Source organism: Balaenoptera acutorostrata, chromosome 16, assembly GCF_949987535.1.
Source record: "Balaenoptera acutorostrata chromosome 16, mBalAcu1.1, whole genome shotgun sequence".
NCBI lineage: Eukaryota > Metazoa > Chordata > Mammalia > Artiodactyla > Balaenopteridae > Balaenoptera > Balaenoptera acutorostrata.
Genome location: NC_080079.1, coordinates 65,039,352 through 65,057,070, shown reverse-complemented (window position 1 = coordinate 65,057,070; position 17,719 = coordinate 65,039,352). Strand labels below are relative to the sequence as shown.

Here is a 17,719-nt window from a genome sequence, read left to right as displayed (position 1 = left end):
TCTCTCCTTTAGGAGCAGTTGGTACAGAGCTACAGTCAATAGGGAGGCACAGTACTGAGTTTCCAGTCGTCTCTCTTCTCAAGTCACCCGATCAACTATTGGGGGGCGGGGGAGCAAGAGGCTCATGGTTTGTCTTCAGAATCATTGACAGAGTCAGGAAATGCCTGCCTTCCTCTGGGCCTGTTTCTGGTGTTGGCTCTTAGGTTACCAAGAAACAAAACCCACTTGAACTAGCTCAAGAAGGCATCTATATTGTAATAAAGTCTATCTCAAAAAAACCTATTAAAAACATCTTACCAGTGCAGATGTTGGAAGCATTCTCTTTGAAATCAGGAGCAAGACAGTATCACCTGTTTCTATTCAGCATTGTCCTGGAGCCTTAGCCAAATGTTTTTTAGGAACGAAAAAGAAATTAAAGGCATAAGAATCAAAAAAAGAGGGAGTAAAACTGTCATTATTTGCAGATGGTATTTGTATGGAACACCAACAATATCTAGACAGGTGATTAGAATAACAGGAGAGGTTAGGAAGATATCTGGAGATAAGATATAAAAATTAATTATATTTCTATCTATTGACAGTAATTAAAATATGTATATATTTTAAAATCTTTTATTTTAGAATATTTTTAGACTTACAGAAAAATTGCAAAGATAGTACATATCCCTCACCCAGTTTTCCCCACTGTTAACATTTTACCTTAATATGGTACATTTAAAATATGTGTGTGTGTGTGTGTGTGTGTATAAAGAATATGTATATCTTCTTTTCTTTTTTAAAGACCACATCTACAATAGTAATAAAACTATACCCTGGAGTGAATCCAGCAAAAGATATACAAAGCATGTATGTATGCAGCAAATTAAAATTTGACTGGAAGACATCAAGGAAGAATGTGTAAGAGTGCAGGGGCAACTCACAGACCCAAAGAGCAGGAGATTTCCCCCAGGCCTCCTGGGCACTGAGCCCTGGGGTGGAAGCATCTATTTCTTCACCTGTTCAGGGCCCATGTGGTCTGGCTTGTTCACTTCTCTCCATTTGTCTGACATGTCATAACGCAGCCTAGTACAGTTTTTCCTCTTGCTGCCTCCTGACTTCTTATGGAGGAGACCCTTTCTTAGGCTCTTCTCAGGCATTTGACTGCCTTCATCCCATGTCGTACACACGTGGTGAACGGTGAGTTCACCTCTCCAGGACCTTCAAACCTCAGTGCTTTGCACTGCCTGCTGTGGTCCTTAACTCACAAGTATTGGCCTCTGACCTCACAGGAATAAGGAAGGCCTCCACAATGCCAGAGAAATCCTGACCCGCCTGGGAGTGGAGCCATCTGATGACGACTGTATTTCGGTCCAGCACGTGTGCACCATTGTCTCGTTCCGCTCTGCCAACCTAGTGGCTGCGACGCTGGGCGCCATCCTGAATCGTCTTCGAGATAACAAGGGCACGCCCAGGCTGCGGACCACGGTTGGTGTCGACGGGTCTCTTTACAAGACGCACCCACAGTGAGTCTGCCCTTTGCTATAATTGGCACTCAATACCCGCCTGGGCTAAGGACTTTCTCCAGAGGGCAGACTTTTGCACCCAGTGAAGGTTTCTGGCAGACAAGACAATATGTAGTTCTGGGCAGAAAGGTCAGAGTTGCCCACCTGGGTAAGTATCCAGCCCTCAGCTGATTCCTGCTGGTGTTGCTTCTGCACTGCACTGTCATCTCTCCTCATTTCGTAAGTCTTGTTAGAGATTTCTATAGCTGCCAGGAGCACTGGGTGGAATATGTCTGCATCTTGAATTCTCTTGCTTGTCTGCGTTTCATCAGGGACCTTCATCCTCACTGTAGCTCGGGTCATAGGTGTAGTGCCCGCATTCCTATTTTAGAAGCTCCGATGAGTTTCTAAAGCCCCTCAAACCCTCAGATAGTACTTTTTAAAAATGGGCAACTTGTTGATGCTTTGCATCTGAGAGCCAGAGAGAGATTAAGTTGTTAAGTGGTCCCCATTGATGCTGCCTTCTTGTCTATTGGACGCCTTAGCATCAAAAGCCTTCTGTGGCCCCTAAGAACATGGCCTGAATCTTTTAAAAAGGCTAAAGGTGAATTCTAAGTCTTTATGTTCTGAGTTTTAACAATAACTGCCTGTGACATGATTTTTTTGTACAGGATCTCAGATATTTCTCCCATTGTATATATAATGTGCCTGTGAAGTGGCCTTGCAGATACTGTGCCTTAATACCCAGTTCTAGTAACAGCTAAATAAAGATCGACTTAAACTGAAATAGTTCAGTGTTGCTGAGGGGATAGGGTTTGAGCTAGTTAGCTGCTATTATCTGCCAGGTTCATAATTTTATTTCTTTATATTCTTAGAGTTTTTGTAAAATTCTTGATAATGCAATTAGGCATCTTTTTTTTTTTCTCTTTTTTGTTTTTTAAATTTCTTGGCTAATTTTTGGACAAGACAGCTTAGGGATTTACATCACATTAAAATAATTTTCTACTTGTGGTAAAATACACATAATATAAAATTTACCATCTTAGCCATTTTTTGAGTGTACAGTTCAGTAAATTTAAGTACATTCACACTGTTGTGCAGGCATCACCACCAGTCATCTCTAGAACTCTGTCATCTGCAACATCACATTTTAAAAAATAACTTTGATTCAATACTGATTATTTCAGGAATAACATATTTTTGGTGTAGAAACTTCAGATAGTTCAAAAAATTACAAAGAGAATAGAAGTCATTGTTAATCCCATCCCCTGGAGTTGACCGCTGTTAACATTTTGAGGTTCCGGTTTCCCAGTTTCGCATGGCAGGCAGCCTTCTGTACTTACAACAGACCACAGACCTGGAGAAAGTTCTGTGTCTCACTGAGTCCTGTCCTAAAGTCCTCTTCTAACCACTAAAAAATATCCCTGGTCTTGGGGGCTGGGGGAAAGGGCCAAGTGAAAATGGAAAACAAGAGCGATTCTTGCTTGATTGAGCCCTTGCTCAGCGCCAGTTATTCATCGAAGATTTGATGAACTCACTGAGTTCCCACCACATCACTGTCAGCCAGATGCTGACATCCACAGTGACTCCAAGGCTAAGTAACGGGACAAGGTCCCCTGGTATGGAAGTGGGGGCACTCACCCTGTCTCCTGGTCTGACTTTTAAACACTGGGCTCTTTCTTGACCACTGTGCTGTATTATCTCCTTGTTATGGTGGACAACAACATTTTTTTGGACCCTGAATTTTCTGTATTTGATATTCTTTTTTGTTTGTTTGTTTTGGCCTCGTGGCATGTGGGATCTTAGTTCCCTCACCACGGATCAAACCTGTGGTCCCCTGCAGTGGAAGTGCAGAGTCCTAACCACTGGACCACCAGGGAAGTCCCTCGATATTCATGTAATAATGAGAGCCCTCTCTTTTTATGTGTCACTGTGGGTGATTTCAGTTTTCCCTTTTTACCTGTCTGCATTTGGTAACTTTTCTACAGTGGATGTGTTGTGTGACTGGAGTAATGCGGAAAGCAAGTGTAGAAAATGGAATTAAGGTGTGCAAGAAGAGAGAAAGGGGTCCTAGAGGTCCCTACAGTCCGGCTCAGTCAGCTATTGTGGCCTCCCCACCCCAGGTATTCCCGGCGTTTCCACAAGACCCTGAGGCGCTTGGTGCCCGACTGCGATGTGCGTTTCCTCCTCTCGGAGAGTGGCAGTGGCAAGGGGGCTGCCATGGTGACCGCGGTGGCCTACCGCCTGGCTGAGCAGCACCGGCAGATAGAGGAGACCCTGGCCCACTTCAGTCTCACCAAGGATATGCTGCTGGAGGTGAAAAGGAGGATGCGGGCCGAGATGGAATTGGGGCTGGGCAAGCAGACGCATGACAAGGCCGTCGTCAAGATGCTGCCCTCCTTCGTCCGGAGCACTCCTGATGGGACAGGTGAGGACCTCTGTTGGGGGCTGACACGCCCCTCCTGCTTCTCATACCAGTGGCCGAGTCACGGTGGGGCTGCAGGGTGGTTGGCTTTTCCAGGGGATGCTTTACACTGGGGTGGCATGATTTTGGCAAGAGCTAGAAACTCACTCAAACCTCTCTCTTCCATTTTTACCACCGACTTGCCGCGTGTGTGACTCAAGGCAGTCGATTTCCCCTGGTCCAGCCTCCCAGGCAGGTGCTGTCTCTAAAACCACAGCCCTGTTCAGAATTAGAAAGTGTTCTTAAGAGAAGAGAGCTGGGCAGATCCCGAAGCACTGAGATTGCTATAGGGCCTCTGATAAACACAGGAAAGCAGAAGAAGGATAAACACTCACTGCCCCCTTCCTAGGTCCTGGTGGAGAGGCACACAGAGGCCTGGGGATTGTTACACCCGGGCAGATTGGAGCTCAGCGTCCAACCCCATACTGCTGACCTTGCTGGTCCTGTTGGAGCTGAGCACTGGGGGGGGGGGGGGGGGGGGGTGCTGATGACTCTTTGTGATATGAGTATGTCCTATGTGTAAGCTACTTACTCTTGCATTATAAACCACCCTGAAACTTAGTGGCTTTAAACAGCAACCACTTATTGTTGCTCAGGGGTCCCTGGGTCGGCAACTTATCGTTGCTCACCTGGGCCAGGCTTGGCTGATCTTTCATTCATGCGTCTGCAGTCCCTGGGGGACTCTCCCTTACACGTCCAGCATTTGTCTGTCAGCTGGGGTGTAGGAGTGCCTGGCCACGTGTCTCATCCTCCAGCGGGCCGCCGGGCTTGTTCACATGGTAACAGCAGGGTCCACCAGGGAGAGGGAGACCTCAAAGCCTCTTGGAGGCCTAGGCTGGGGCTGGCTCAGCTCTGCTTCTGCCACACTCTGTTGGCCAAAGCAAGTTACAAGGCCAGGCCAGATCCAAGGGGAGGCGGAAATAGATTCCATCTTTTGACGGGAAGAACTGCAAAGTCACTTTGCAAAGAAGCCTGCATACAGGGAGGAGTGACTGTGGCCATTTTTGCAAACACTATACACATCGACATATATTATTAATTTTTATATGAGGTTCCCTAAGATCAGGTCATTGTTGCCAGGCTTTTTAGTAGCCTGGTAAAATTTATTTGTTTACTGTGACAGATGGTTCATCCATGGGGCCTTTTGTCCTTCTAGTGTGGCTCAGAGGCTGCGGTGGTCATGAGTTAGTGCCCACCCTCTCTGAGCCTGGGCTGTGTGCTGAGGGAAGACTTAACAGCTTCTCCCCTATATTTAATATGTGGCTTCCTCCCTTGAAAGTCTGAAGTCTTGGGGTTACTGGCTGCCAGGAGGTAATACTAACTCTTCTTGACCTTCTTTATGTTCTTGACCACAACAGAGCACGGTGACTTCTTGGCCCTGGATCTTGGAGGAACGAATTTCCGCGTCTTGCTGGTGAAAATTCGTAGTGGGAAAAAGAGAACAGTGGAAATGCACAACAAGATCTACGCCATTCCCACGGAAATCATGCAGGGCACTGGGGAAGAGGTGAGACAGTTTTGCTTTTACACCACCGTGGCATATGGGCGTCACAGACCTGGCCAGTGGCATCGTTGGGCCCCAGAACCTGCAATGTGATACATGCCGCTGTGCAGTTGTGTCTGTGTGGCCCGAAAGCATCAGGTACATTCAGCCATGCTGGGCTTGGGATGCTCAGGGGCTGGGAAGATACTAGGGAGAGGGGCTTGCTCTGCATGTGTCGGAGGCTGGTGTGTGTGTGTGTGTGTGTACTTGTATGTGTGCACTGAAGGTATGAAACTAGAAGGTACATGAGTCAGCCCTTCTTTTCTCCTAAAGCTGTTTGACCACATCGTTTCCTGCATCTCTGACTTCCTGGACTACATGGGCATCAAGGGCCCCAGAATGCCTCTGGGCTTCACGTTTTCGTTTCCCTGCAAGCAGACTAGCTTGGATGCGGTGAGTCTCCTTTTTCCAGGCATCAGATGTCGGGTGGCGCTAACTGTCCCTTGGCCAGTGTGGGTCAGCTCTTGAAGCCTCCTCCAGCCTCTGTGTCATCCCTCGATTCTGGGACAGCTTAGCTGTCACAGTGGGTTGACCCAGGCCTTACGCCACACCCTCCAGTACATCTTAAGACTCTACTCTTCTTTTATCATTTAAAGCATTCACCTCTTCTGGGAAGCCTTCTGGTCCTCCAGGCAAAAAGAATCTCACCCTCATGAGTGTTCCCTGTTTCCTCGAACGTTGCCTGGTTATAGCACTTCTTACACAGTTTTTAGTGATCTTTGGTGTCTCTTTTCTGCGATGTCGTATGCTCCTTGAGCCGAGGACCTGTGTTCCCCACGGGCCCTAGCACAGTGTGCTATCAGAGAAGATGCTTAATAAATGTTTATTCAATAAATGGAATGGGGGCTTCCCTGGTGGCGCAGTGGTTGAGAATCTGCCTGCTAATGCAGGGGACACGGGTTCGGGCCCTGGTCTGGGAAGATCCCACATGCCGCGGAGCGGCTGGGCCCGTGAGCCACGGCTGCTGAGCCTGCGCGTCTGGAGCCTGTGCCCCGCAACGGGAGGGGCCGCGATGGTGAGAGGCCCGCGCACCGCGATGAAGAGCGGTCCCCGCACCGCGATGAAGAGTGGCCCCCACTTGCCGTAACCGGAGAAAGCCCTCGCACGAACCGAAGACCCAACACAGCCAAAAATAAATAAATAAATAAATAAAGTAGCTATAAAATTTAAAAAAAAAAAATCTTATAAAAAAAAAATTAAAAAAAAAAAAAATGGAATGAACCAGGGCTCAAGGTCAGGGCTTGAGCACCTGCTGAGGACCAAGAGCTGGGCACACAGGTCCTGCCCTCAGGAAGCCGCCAGTCTAGTGGAGCATCCCAGCCTACTCCAGCAACACCGGCAGCACGCTTAGGGGTGTTGGCAGGCCCAGGGGGATGTTCTGTGTGGAAGGGACCGGTTGTGCAGAATCATGCAGGCGAGACCCATCCTCTGTGTTTCGCAGGTAGAGGTATGGCCAGGGAGCAGGCCCTGGTGTTGGCATCACATCACACGGGGCCTGAGGCCAGGGTTTGAGGCACGTGATTGGCAGCACTTGGCAAGCTGGGCAGGGCCACCTGCCTCTGGAAGCCAGTTAATCCAGACACAGTGCTGACTCGGGTCTTTTTCCCTCTTAATAACTCTTTTGGATCTCAACAGGTGGATCCATATAAACTTGGTTTTGCAGTTTTTAAAAGGTCTGGTGATTTTTAAAAGCAGTTCACTTATACCGTCATCATAGTGAGTACACACCCAGCAAGTGTGTACACTACAGTCCAATCAAACCTAAAGTTTACTTTAGGTAGTAGCAGTGTTGCTAAAAATTTGCATTTCTCCACTTATGTTTTTGGCAAACTGTTCTTCAGAGGAACTAGTTGGTTATACCACGGGCAGCACCATTAACTTTCTATGCCTCAGTTTTTCCATCTGTGAAGTGGGGATTACAAACCAGACCACTGTGAGGACAGTGAGAGGGGGCAGGCCTGCGGAGGACTCTTTGTATGTTATTGGTTTATGCCTCAGATGTTCCAGCATCATCTCACTGTAAATTCTTAGCAGGTGTTTACTCTGGAAGGAGGGGTTGGGATTTTGTATTCTGCCTAGAAGGATTAATGACACAGGACTCTCCCACTGCCCTTCCTATTGCAGGGAATCTTGATCACCTGGACGAAAGGTTTTAAGGCAACTGATTGCGTGGGGCAGGATGTAGCAACCTTACTGAGGGATGCGGTAAAAAGGAGAGAGGTAACTATTAAAAGGATGTTTTTAAAAATCTTTCCTGTTTCTTTCAGGTTATAAAAATTGTACTTGCTCGGGAATTCCCTGGCAGTCCAGTGGTTAGGACTCCGCACTTCTACTGCAGGGGGCATGGGTTCGATCCCTGGTTGGGGAACTAAGATCCCACATGCTACTCAGCAGCCAAAAAAAAAAGTACTTGCTTGCTGTAAAGAATTCAAACGATGCAGAACCCTGTGACAAGGGTATTAAGGTTGCCCCAACCGATGGCAATAAAAGAGAGCAGAACAGTTTTGTGTTATTAAAGGATAGTTTAAGGAATGTAAAATCATGGCTCTCCTCCAGCTCAAAAAAGGGAAAAGCAGCCCCTGACCGTGGGGCACAGCCTGGCACTGCTGCGGAGCACAGCCATCATCACAGCCCCCTTGTGACCGCGATGGAATCAAATGAGCAGGAAGCGCTGCGTCGTCGTGGCAGAACTTGGCACGTGCTCAGAGATGGCCCTGCTTGCTGACAGCATCCAGTCCTGAGCAAAAGCCCACTTCTTAGAACCCTCCCTAAAACCACCAGCACAGGCTCAGATCCTATAACTGAGCTTTCTAGCACTTTCTGGCACGCACCATGGGATGTGTTTGCCCATGTTGCAGCCAACCAGTCAGGAAGCGCAGCTTTGTCCACTGTGGGTATGTTTCTGGTGGTCTTTGGCTGGAGGACATTGACTGACAAAATATAAAATGAAAAATTCTGAAGTTTTTATTTAACTCATTAATTAATGAAGGAATCAGAAGTTTAAAAAGAAAAAAAAAAGTCCGTTCAAGTGTCTCCGGTTCAGAAGAGCAGATTAATATACACAGGCAGTCAGGGAGGCTGAAATGAATGGGTTGAAAGAGGGGTCGATTGTTCCTGGAAGAGTGTGCTAGACGACAGCTAATATTTCATTGAAAAGAAACCTGATGCCCTCTTTTTGCCCATTTCACAACTCTTAATCTCAGTGTTCTTCCAATGTACTTTCCATGCATATACCAACACACATTTAAAACATGGGAGTCATACCATGTATACTATATTACAGCTGGCTTTTTTCACTTACTATGAAACAGCAGTCTTTCGTGTCGCTACATAGAGGCCAACCTCATTCACTTTCTTGGCTGTGCAGGATTCCAGAGTTTGCCCGAACCGGGCCTTACATGCCCCTTTTGATCTAGATTTGGGTTGTTTCTCCTTCTGGCTCATATAAGTCACGCAATAAATACCCTTGTATGTGCCTTTGTGTACCTGCATGTTTGTCTCCAAAGAACAGATTCTGAGACATGGATTTGGTACTTCCGTTTTGCCCTCTGAAAGGCTATAATACTTTAACCTGCCAAGAGAAAGAGCTACTTGGCCATTGTCCCTTGTCTCTTCTCCATTCTGCAGTGCCCCCTGGGCTGCCTCTCTAGGACTCATTGCCATCTGTGAAATGGGTAGAATACTTCCTTTCTTCAGAGCTCAAGCTTCAGATACATCATTAATAGTAGATGTTTAGTGAAGAAGCATTTCATTACCTTTCACAGGCTGGTAAGGAAACTATTTCAGATGATGCACCAGCAGCTTTCTGACTGCAGTGCAGCAGAGTGACCCTGCAGAACTCAAGCCGGGCAGCGCTGTCCCTCCCCTAAAGCTAAACCTGTGTCTCTTTCTTTCCAAAGGAATTTGACCTGGACGTGGTGGCTGTGGTCAATGACACGGTGGGCACCATGATGACCTGTGCTTATGAGGAGCCCACCTGCGAGGTTGGACTCATCGTAGGTGGGTGTCCTGGAAGGTCTTTTTCTGGGGCAGGGTACGCTGGGTTTTCCTGTTTTGTGGGGCCCTGAGCCCACAGCTCAGCCCTCGGTGTGAGACAGTATATCTGTCAGCACTGTCCCCTTAACCACCTCCAGAGTTTCATCACTGGCCCAAGGCTGCAGGGCTCTCCAGGGGTTTCCCCTCCCAACACCCAGCCCACGAGGCTTCCAGCTGACTGTGAGCAGATTGTCAGGAACGGAGCTCTCCAGGAGTGCGGCCCCCAGGTGGCTCACACGCCCCCGGTGGGCAGGGTGGGAGTGCCTGGAGCTGGCCTGGTCAGCAGGGCTTGTAGGGAGGGACCCGGGCAGGTGTTGCAGGGCCGGGGCCTATGGCTGGGAAGAAAGCAGAGCCTCCTCCTCTCCTGACTGTGGAGAAGGGCCAGAGGGCAGTCTGGGCGCCATTTGGCCTTCAGCACCAACGGTCCCAGCTGCTGAAGTGGGAGGCATATTACTGAGCCAAAATCTGGGTCTGCTCACCTGTGCACAGTAAAGCCAATCTACTGACACTGGGTTGTGGTGAAGGAAAAGTGCAGCATTTTTTGTGTTATGTTATGTTTTTGGTATTTTGTGGGGGGGAGCGGGGATAGACAAAGAGTTAGATTAGCACGGGACCGAAAGGGCAGCGTTTATTGTGAGACGCCATACAAGGAGTCCAGGACAGCCAACGCTCCGAAAGCCTGAGCTCCTCGATACGGTTCAGCACAGCCTTTTTTTTTTTTTTTTTTTTTAATAAATTTATTTATTTATTTATTTATTTTTGGCTGTGTTGGGTCTTCGTTTCTGTGCGAGGGCTTTCTCTAGTTGCGGCGAGCGGGGGCCACTCTTCATCGCGGTGCGCGGGCCTCTCGCTGTCGCGGCCTCTCTTGTCGCGGAGCACAGGCTCCAGACGCGCAGGCTCAGTAGTTGTGGCTCACGGGCCTAGTTGCTCGAACCCCGTGTCCCCTGCATTGGCAGGCAGATTCTCAACCACTGCGCCACCCGGGAAGCCCCCAGCACAGCCTTTTTAAAGGCCAGGTGAGGGAGGGGCGTCTCAGGGTATGTGATCAGCTCATGCACAATTCTCTGATTGGTTGATGGTGAGGTAACAGGATGGTGTCACAGGGGTTAACATTATCAGTCCTTAGGCTCCAGCAGGCCTGGGGCTATGTTGTCAAGGTCATCAAGTAGCTAATATCTTCCATTTGGTGGGGGTTTTAGCATCAGTAAAACAACTTAGGAAATGTGCATCAGACACTATTATCTAGGTACTTCAGAGAGGAGCTAAAGTAGAGGATATGGGAGAGGGGTCTGTCCCGGGAAGGCCCCATAGGGTCCTGCTCGGTTACAGGCAGGGGGATTATCTGGCTTTGCTGGTTGTTCCCTTATAATCCAAGCACAGTAGGGGTCTGGGCCTTGAGAGCACAAAATTCCGGAAGCTTCTTTTTTTTTTTTTTTTTTTTTCCGGAAGCTTCTTGATTTAGGCTACAAGAAAAACATTTGCCTACCTGATCCTGCTCCTAGTGCCAGGGATGCTGGGAAAAGGCCCGGTTTCTTAGCTAACACCTGCAGAGCATCCCTGGACGGAGAGAGTCAGCAAGCAGCCTGCTGCGTGGACCTGGGAGATTGGGAGAAGGCCCCAGCAGGCTGCCTTCCTGGTGCCAGGAAGACCTTTTCATTTGTTAAACCACTTTTGGCTCCTGTGGAAATTTAAAAAGCTAGGGAGCTGCTCTGGGTAAATGTTGTTTGGGGCCTGGCTTTGGGGCTCTTTGTTTCTTCCTTTCTTTTGTAAAGCTTTCTTTCTCCACCCGGCCCCTCCCTTCCTTCTGCTTGTGAATGGGCTTAGGTGTGAAATGCAAAGCTAGAGTGACACAGCACTTTCTCTGCTTCGGGCCTGACCTCACCTTCCTGCCCAGAGGTCAGACCCGCAAATGCGGGGGACGGAGGTGGGGGGTCGAGGTAGGGGGTTCTCCTGCTGCCTTCAAAGTCACTCTTTCCTTCTGTCATCAGTTCATCTCTGCTCAGAACGCCCATGAGCAAGAAGTATAATTTACATGTTTTGGCATTCTTTGCACCCCTTCCATTTCTGGGGCTCCTCTTCTTTCAGTTTTACACTTTGGGTGAAAGGGAGCCGAGAAAACAAAAATAATCCAGTTATGTTACCTGAAAACTGGGTTGGCTTCTTGGTGTGTGTCGAGCCAAAAGACACAACCAAACCAAAGATCAGAAGGAAGGCTTTATTACTTGCAGCAAGTAAAGAGAACACTAGGGATCTTTCCCAAAGCAATGTCTCCTCCAACAGAAAAATTGGGGAAGTTTTAAGCTAAGGGTACGTGCATATTCACAAAGGGGCTTAGGCAGAGGAGAATTCAGTATAGAATTGGGGCAAAGGTTGACAGAGTCCAGGCTTCAGTCGATTTAAGTCACGAGGGTCAGAAAAGGTCAACATCACCATCCCTTAGGTTCCACTTGATCTGGTGGTTGAGTGCCCAGCGGGGGGTTTAAATTCTGCAAAGCAGCTCAGGAAAGTGCTTCAGGCTAATCTTTACCACTGAAACAGAACTAGGAGTCTTTACAACTGATTTATTATCTTTGCTATTGTTACTTCTCATGCCTGATAACAGTTTGTCCTTTTGTTCCCTTAAAATCATTATTACTGAGACCTGTTCAAGAGCAAGCCTTGTGGCCAGGCTTAGATCACAAAATGGCTTAGGCCAAAATGACTCCTCTTGTATCAAGAGAGTCATGCCTGTTTGTCTTTCTCTGGGGACTCCCTACCCTGTCTGCTTACAGTTACACAGTCAGAAGCATCTGTGAATTCTACTTAAGTTTCTTTAAAGGGCATAAAGCAGCCAGAGCCCACTTGTCTAGCTGGTAGAGGTGTCCTTGTGTCCCTTAAGGATGTTGAAAATCCATCGACCTCTGTCTCCCGCCCAGGGTGGGTCCACGGTGCTCGAGGGCCTTGCAGCTGCAAGTGTGATATCTGGCCAGCAGCATCAGAATCACCCTCAAGCATGTTAGAAATGCAGGGTCTTAGGCCTCACCCCAGACCTCCTGAATCAGAAAATCCATCTCAGCAGCTCCTCAGGGATTCAGGTGTATGTTAAAATATCTGTGTGAGGGACTCCTTGGTTAGTTGATTGGTTTTTAAATTTCCCGTCCATTCACTGAGACAAGGCCAGTGACCACAAGTTTGGATGTCTGGCGATTAAATCTGCTGTGAAAGTTTTAGAATGCTTCCTCTCAGCATCTGTGCCTAACTACTCCTAGTCGAGAACAGTAAACAGTTTGTGGTCCAGCCCTAGTCCTTGGGGGGCCACAGTCTGACTAGCCCTGCCCTGGGGAGGTCAGGGAAGGAGATCAGAGGCTCCTGACCCCCTGGAAGCCGTTTGTCAGATTGTGTGTATACCGTGTAGGGGTGCACTCAGGGAAACGTCCCTTTCCTCAGGAGAATCATCAGAACTTTAAAGCGATCTGTGATACCAAAATGGTGAGGAACCTTGCTTTAGAAGGGCACCCTTGAGATGCTCAGGACACTGTCCTTCCCTGAACTAACGGTGGGCCTCATTCTGGAACACACAGGAGAGTTTATTCAGGCAGAGTCCACCGCCAAGTTTGATAAGAAAAGATAAGTGGACATGCATGGTGGGATAGTAGACAACCGCTCCATGTAATATTTTATATTTACGTGTGTATATACGCATAAATACAGTATATGTGTGTGTACGTATATGTGGAGAGAGAAGGAAAGAGAAATAGGGAAATATCCTTCCAGTCTGAATGCTGCCTAAACTTCCACTATTGAAAATACATCCCTTTGTTGTAAGACCATCTTGTACTAAAATAAACATAGCCCTTCGCGGACAGGTAAACACACGAGGCTCTCGGTGTTGACCTCTTAGTATAAAGTAAGTTAATCAAATGCTCTGGGCAGTTTTAACTCTGACTTTGCCTTTATATTTTGAGATTTTCCTGGAAGACATTGGGAAAGTGAAGCTATTACTTTGTTCATCTCAAAAGCGTGCCCCTCTCCTTGGAGCCCCAGGCCCCAAGCCTAGCTGCAGCCCCCCTCCCCACTAAGCACGGTGGTGTGGCCATTCATTCTCCCCTCGTGTATTTCAGGGACGGGCAGCAATGCCTGCTACATGGAAGAAATGAAAAACGTCGAGACGCTAGAAGGAAGCGAGGGCCGAATGTGTATCAACATGGAGTGGGGTGCCTTTGGGGACAACGGGTGTCTGGATGATATCAGAACGATCTATGACAAACTGGTGGATGAATATTCTCTAAACGGCGGGAAGCAAAGGTAATCCCACCTGGTGGAGGAGACGGGATGGGAGGGCATTCTGCCTGTTACAACGGAAGAAGTTTCTAGGAGTGGGGTTTGCACAAAGCCTGGAGACTGTGGTCCCTCAGGTTCACTCCTGACCTTGGCTTTTGGCCCAAGGAGAGCAGAGAACTTAGGGGTGGAGGGCGGTGGCAGCACATGGTACAGGATGGCCCAGGGTTGATGTCCTGTGCAGGTGCCTCTGGGGACAGGGTAGCAGCGGCCACACCATTCCTCTCAGTGACTGGGTTTATCCTGGAACATTCTGGCCTTCTCATTGCTCTATGTTTCTTCCCCATCAGACTAATAGAAATCTGTTGGTCGGCAGGGTTTTGCCATGTTTAGTAGGACACACTTGACCTGCAGTTGTTAAGGGGCGAGGGAAATTAGGATGCCGCCAGTGGGAGTGGGGGGCTCCCCGTCGCGGGTGAGGCAGAGGCGCGCCACCGCCAATTCCTCCTTTTCCCACGGCAGACCTCCTGCACCACCTAGTGGCTATTTGCACCTTTGCAGCTCGGGTGTCAGGGACCCTCCCCAAGATGGCAGTGTCCACCCTTCCCAGCATAGAGACAAATGACCCCTGTCTCAAGCTCCCAGGGATCAGGCCATCCTCTGCCATAGCCAAGACGAGGTGGTCTAAGCCGTGCCCCCAGGAACAGAATGAAGAGCTGGGGGTAATACCTCCCAAACATAAGTGATTCTCCAGCTAACCTCAAGATTTTTGTCTTTTCCAAATACCACCTATGCTTAATGTTTTTCTTTAAATCAGCTTGTATTCTTACGTTTAATGAGGGAGGAAAACCAATATTACCATAAAATGGATATAGTGAAGAACAGCGTTATTTCAGTCCTAGCTACTGTGCCTACCAACAGCTCTACAGGAAGACCCCCTTTGTTATAAGGGAGATCAGTAGGGGTTGGAAGGGGTTAGAGCCATATCAACATCAAACTTATCAACACCAAGGAGACGTCTCCTTGATGGAATGAAAAGGACTAGATGGGAATTGATGATAGTAGTGCCATTTCGTGTTTTTCCTGTGGACCACCCGAAGTCTTCTGGAGTATCCAGATTCCAGTGGAGTCGTGCCAGCTTGGGGACACTGGGATGGGGTGTGTGCATGGAAGCATTTAAAGCCCTTGTCATTTCTTGAGGCTCCTGAGCATGGAGAGGACAGGAATTAAAAGCCCCCAAGAACAGGTGACCCTCAGGGGTGTGGTGGCCGCCTGGGTCCTCCAGCCTGTGTGGCTTTATCACCCTGTGGGTACGTGACCAGCACTCTGGGTTTTGGCAGAACCTTCCAAAAATCTAGTGGGAACTTTCCCTGTGTTGTCTTATTCCTTTAAGCCGTTTGCTGGTTCTACAGGTATTGATTGAGCACCTGACTGAGAGCAGCGCTGAGCTGTGCTGGGCCCTGGGACTCAAAGCTGAGCAAGACACACATTCTCTGTCCCTTCGAGGCTTTCGCTGCAGGGGTGCCAAGGGGCGGAGGACCTGTGTGTGCTGTGAAGGAGGGAGGGTGCGTGGGAGCTGAGATAGGCAGGGGGAGGACAGACCTCTTGGAGCAGTGCTGGGCAAGTTGGGAGCTGAGAGCTGGAGTGGGGTTTCGCCAGGCAAAGGCAGGGAGTCAGGTGAGGAAGAGGATGGTCCTGCTGGTACTTTGGCGTCTGATGCCGGGAGGGTTGGGGCTTCCTCAGTCCTTCCCGGTCTCACGCTCTGCCTCTGCCAGGGAGCACAGGGCTGGGAGCACGGATTGGTGATGCCCGTGAGGCACAGTGAGGCGCCCGGGGTTACCGTGAGACCGCAGGCTTCAAAGAGACACCCAGTCCCCTCCTCTCATTTCAGGTATGAGAAGATGATCAGCGGCATGTACCTGGGTGAAATCGTCCGCAACATCTTGATTGACTTCACCAAGAGGGGATTCCTCTTCCGAGGGCAGATCTCTGAGCCTCTGAAGACTCGGGGCATCTTTCAGACCAAGTATCTCTCTCAGATCGAGAGGTGAGTGGGCAGGGCCCTCCCTATTAGAGGTGGACCTGGCCAGGGGGCTGTGATGGGGGCAGTAGGCAACATAGGGGACATTTTGGCCATCTGTGAGGGTTTTCTTCTTCCTCTGGAGTAGTAGGCCCTGAGCAGTTGCATTTTGAAGTTCCATAATTTTACTATAAATCATTTCCTTTTATTCATCCTGTATGTTAGGGCATTATATTGATTTGTTTGAAATCATCCTGTGTGTAAGTAGGTTACATTTCAGGGTAGGAAAGGTGCATCACAGATATTTGTATTGAAGGACCATTGAATCCAAAAGGGCCAAGCACCCCTGGTCTGGCCTCACCCTCTTTTCCTCTGAAAGGCAGCCTAGGACGCATAGCTCACCGCCCACCGTGCCCCACAGCGAGCTGCTTCTGTCTTCCTCCTGTTTTTCTCATGTAGAGTGAACATTTCATCTGTGCCTTTGCCATCTTCCACAGTGAGCTGTGAGAAGAGGTGGAAAAGTGCTCAGCAAAAGAGCTTGTGCAAAAGCCACCTTCATTTTAGAATGGTCATGATAGCAGCACTGACATTGGCTCGGCTCGGGTCTGCTCCTCGCTTTCGCCCAGGCCTGGGTCTGTAACCTTCAGGTAAAACTCACTGCCCACCAGAACCCACGCGGTGAAGTGCTAGCTGCAGACAGCGGCCCTGCGGCACTGACCCTGGAGGACTTGAGCACGTGGAGTGATGGCATTTCACAGCTGCAGGGAGGGGGGCGCACCATGATAGGGAACCAAGTTTCCCACTGCTTTCTCTCCTCATTCTAAGTTCACCCAAGAGCCAAGTATGGAAAATAGGAGCCAGAAAAGAATGAGAAGAAAATATCAGTGAATATTTCGTGTTAACATTTTTTTATTGTGGTAGATATATATAACATTAAATTTACCATTGTTACCATTTTGGAAGTGGACAGTTCAGTGGCATTAAGTACATTCACATTGTTGTTCAGCCATCGCCACCATCCATCTCCAGAACTTTTTCATCATCCCGAACTGAAATTTTGTACCCATTAAACACTAACTCCCCATTCCCCCCTCCCCCCAGCCCCTGGCAACCACCCTTCTACCTTCTGTGTCTATGAATTTGACTCCTCTAGTGACTTCATGTAAGTGGAATCATATAGCATTTGTCCTTTCACATCTGGCTTACTGCACTTAGCATAATGTCTTCAAGGTGTATCCATATTGTAGCATGTGTCAGAATTTCCTTGCTTTTTAAGGCTGAATAATTCCTTGTATGTATACACTACATTTTGTTTATCCATTCATCCATCCATGGACACTTGGGTTGCTTCCACCTTTTGTCTGTTGTGAATAATGCTGTTATGAACATGAGTGTACAAATACACGATCGAGTCCCTGCTTTCAATTCTTTTGGATGTATACCCAAAAGTGGAATTGCTGAATCACATCATTATTTTACTTATTTATTTGGAGGAACTGCTATACTGTTTTCCACAGTGGCTGCACCATTTTAACATCCCACCAGCAGTATATACAAGGGCTCCAACTTCTCCACATCTTCGCCAACACTTATTCTTTTCTGTTTTTGTTTTTCTTTTAATAATAGCTATCCTGATGGGTGTGAAGTGCTGGGGAAGGTCCTTTCAAGTGTGATAGCAAAGGGAGAGATCATAAAGAAAAAATTGCCAAATTTAGCTGCATAGTTTCTGTAAGTTAAAAACAAAATCAGTCATCAAGCTTAAAAGACAAACAGAAAACTAAGGAAAACATTTGCATTATATATACAAGATGCAGAGCATGGCATGGTGGGCAAGAGCTTTGGCAGGTCTGGTCTTGAGACCTGCTCTACCCCATTGGCTGTGAGCTTTGGGTGAGTTACTCGATCTCTCCGAGCCTCAA

At 48.3% G+C, this 17,719-nt stretch overlaps 1 protein-coding gene across 2 annotated transcripts in view; it reads left to right on the top strand.

Moving 5' to 3' along the window:
• HK1 (hexokinase 1) overlaps positions 1–17,719 on the top strand; it is a 76,982-nt gene that overhangs the window by 54,696 nt on the left and 4,567 nt on the right. The window contains exons 9-16 of one of the 2 annotated variants that reach the window (XM_057531350.1): positions 1,269–1,502; positions 3,605–3,909; positions 5,304–5,452; positions 5,762–5,881; positions 7,613–7,708; positions 9,388–9,487; positions 13,624–13,807; positions 15,672–15,827. In XM_057531350.1, coding sequence (XP_057387333.1) covers positions 1,269–1,502; positions 3,605–3,909; positions 5,304–5,452; positions 5,762–5,881; positions 7,613–7,708; positions 9,388–9,487; positions 13,624–13,807; positions 15,672–15,827 — 1,344 coding nt within the window. The remainder of the gene's footprint in view (positions 1–1,268; positions 1,503–3,604; positions 3,910–5,303; positions 5,453–5,761; positions 5,882–7,612; positions 7,709–9,387; positions 9,488–13,623; positions 13,808–15,671; positions 15,828–17,719) is intronic. The other variant, XM_057531351.1, reaches the window with a different exon arrangement.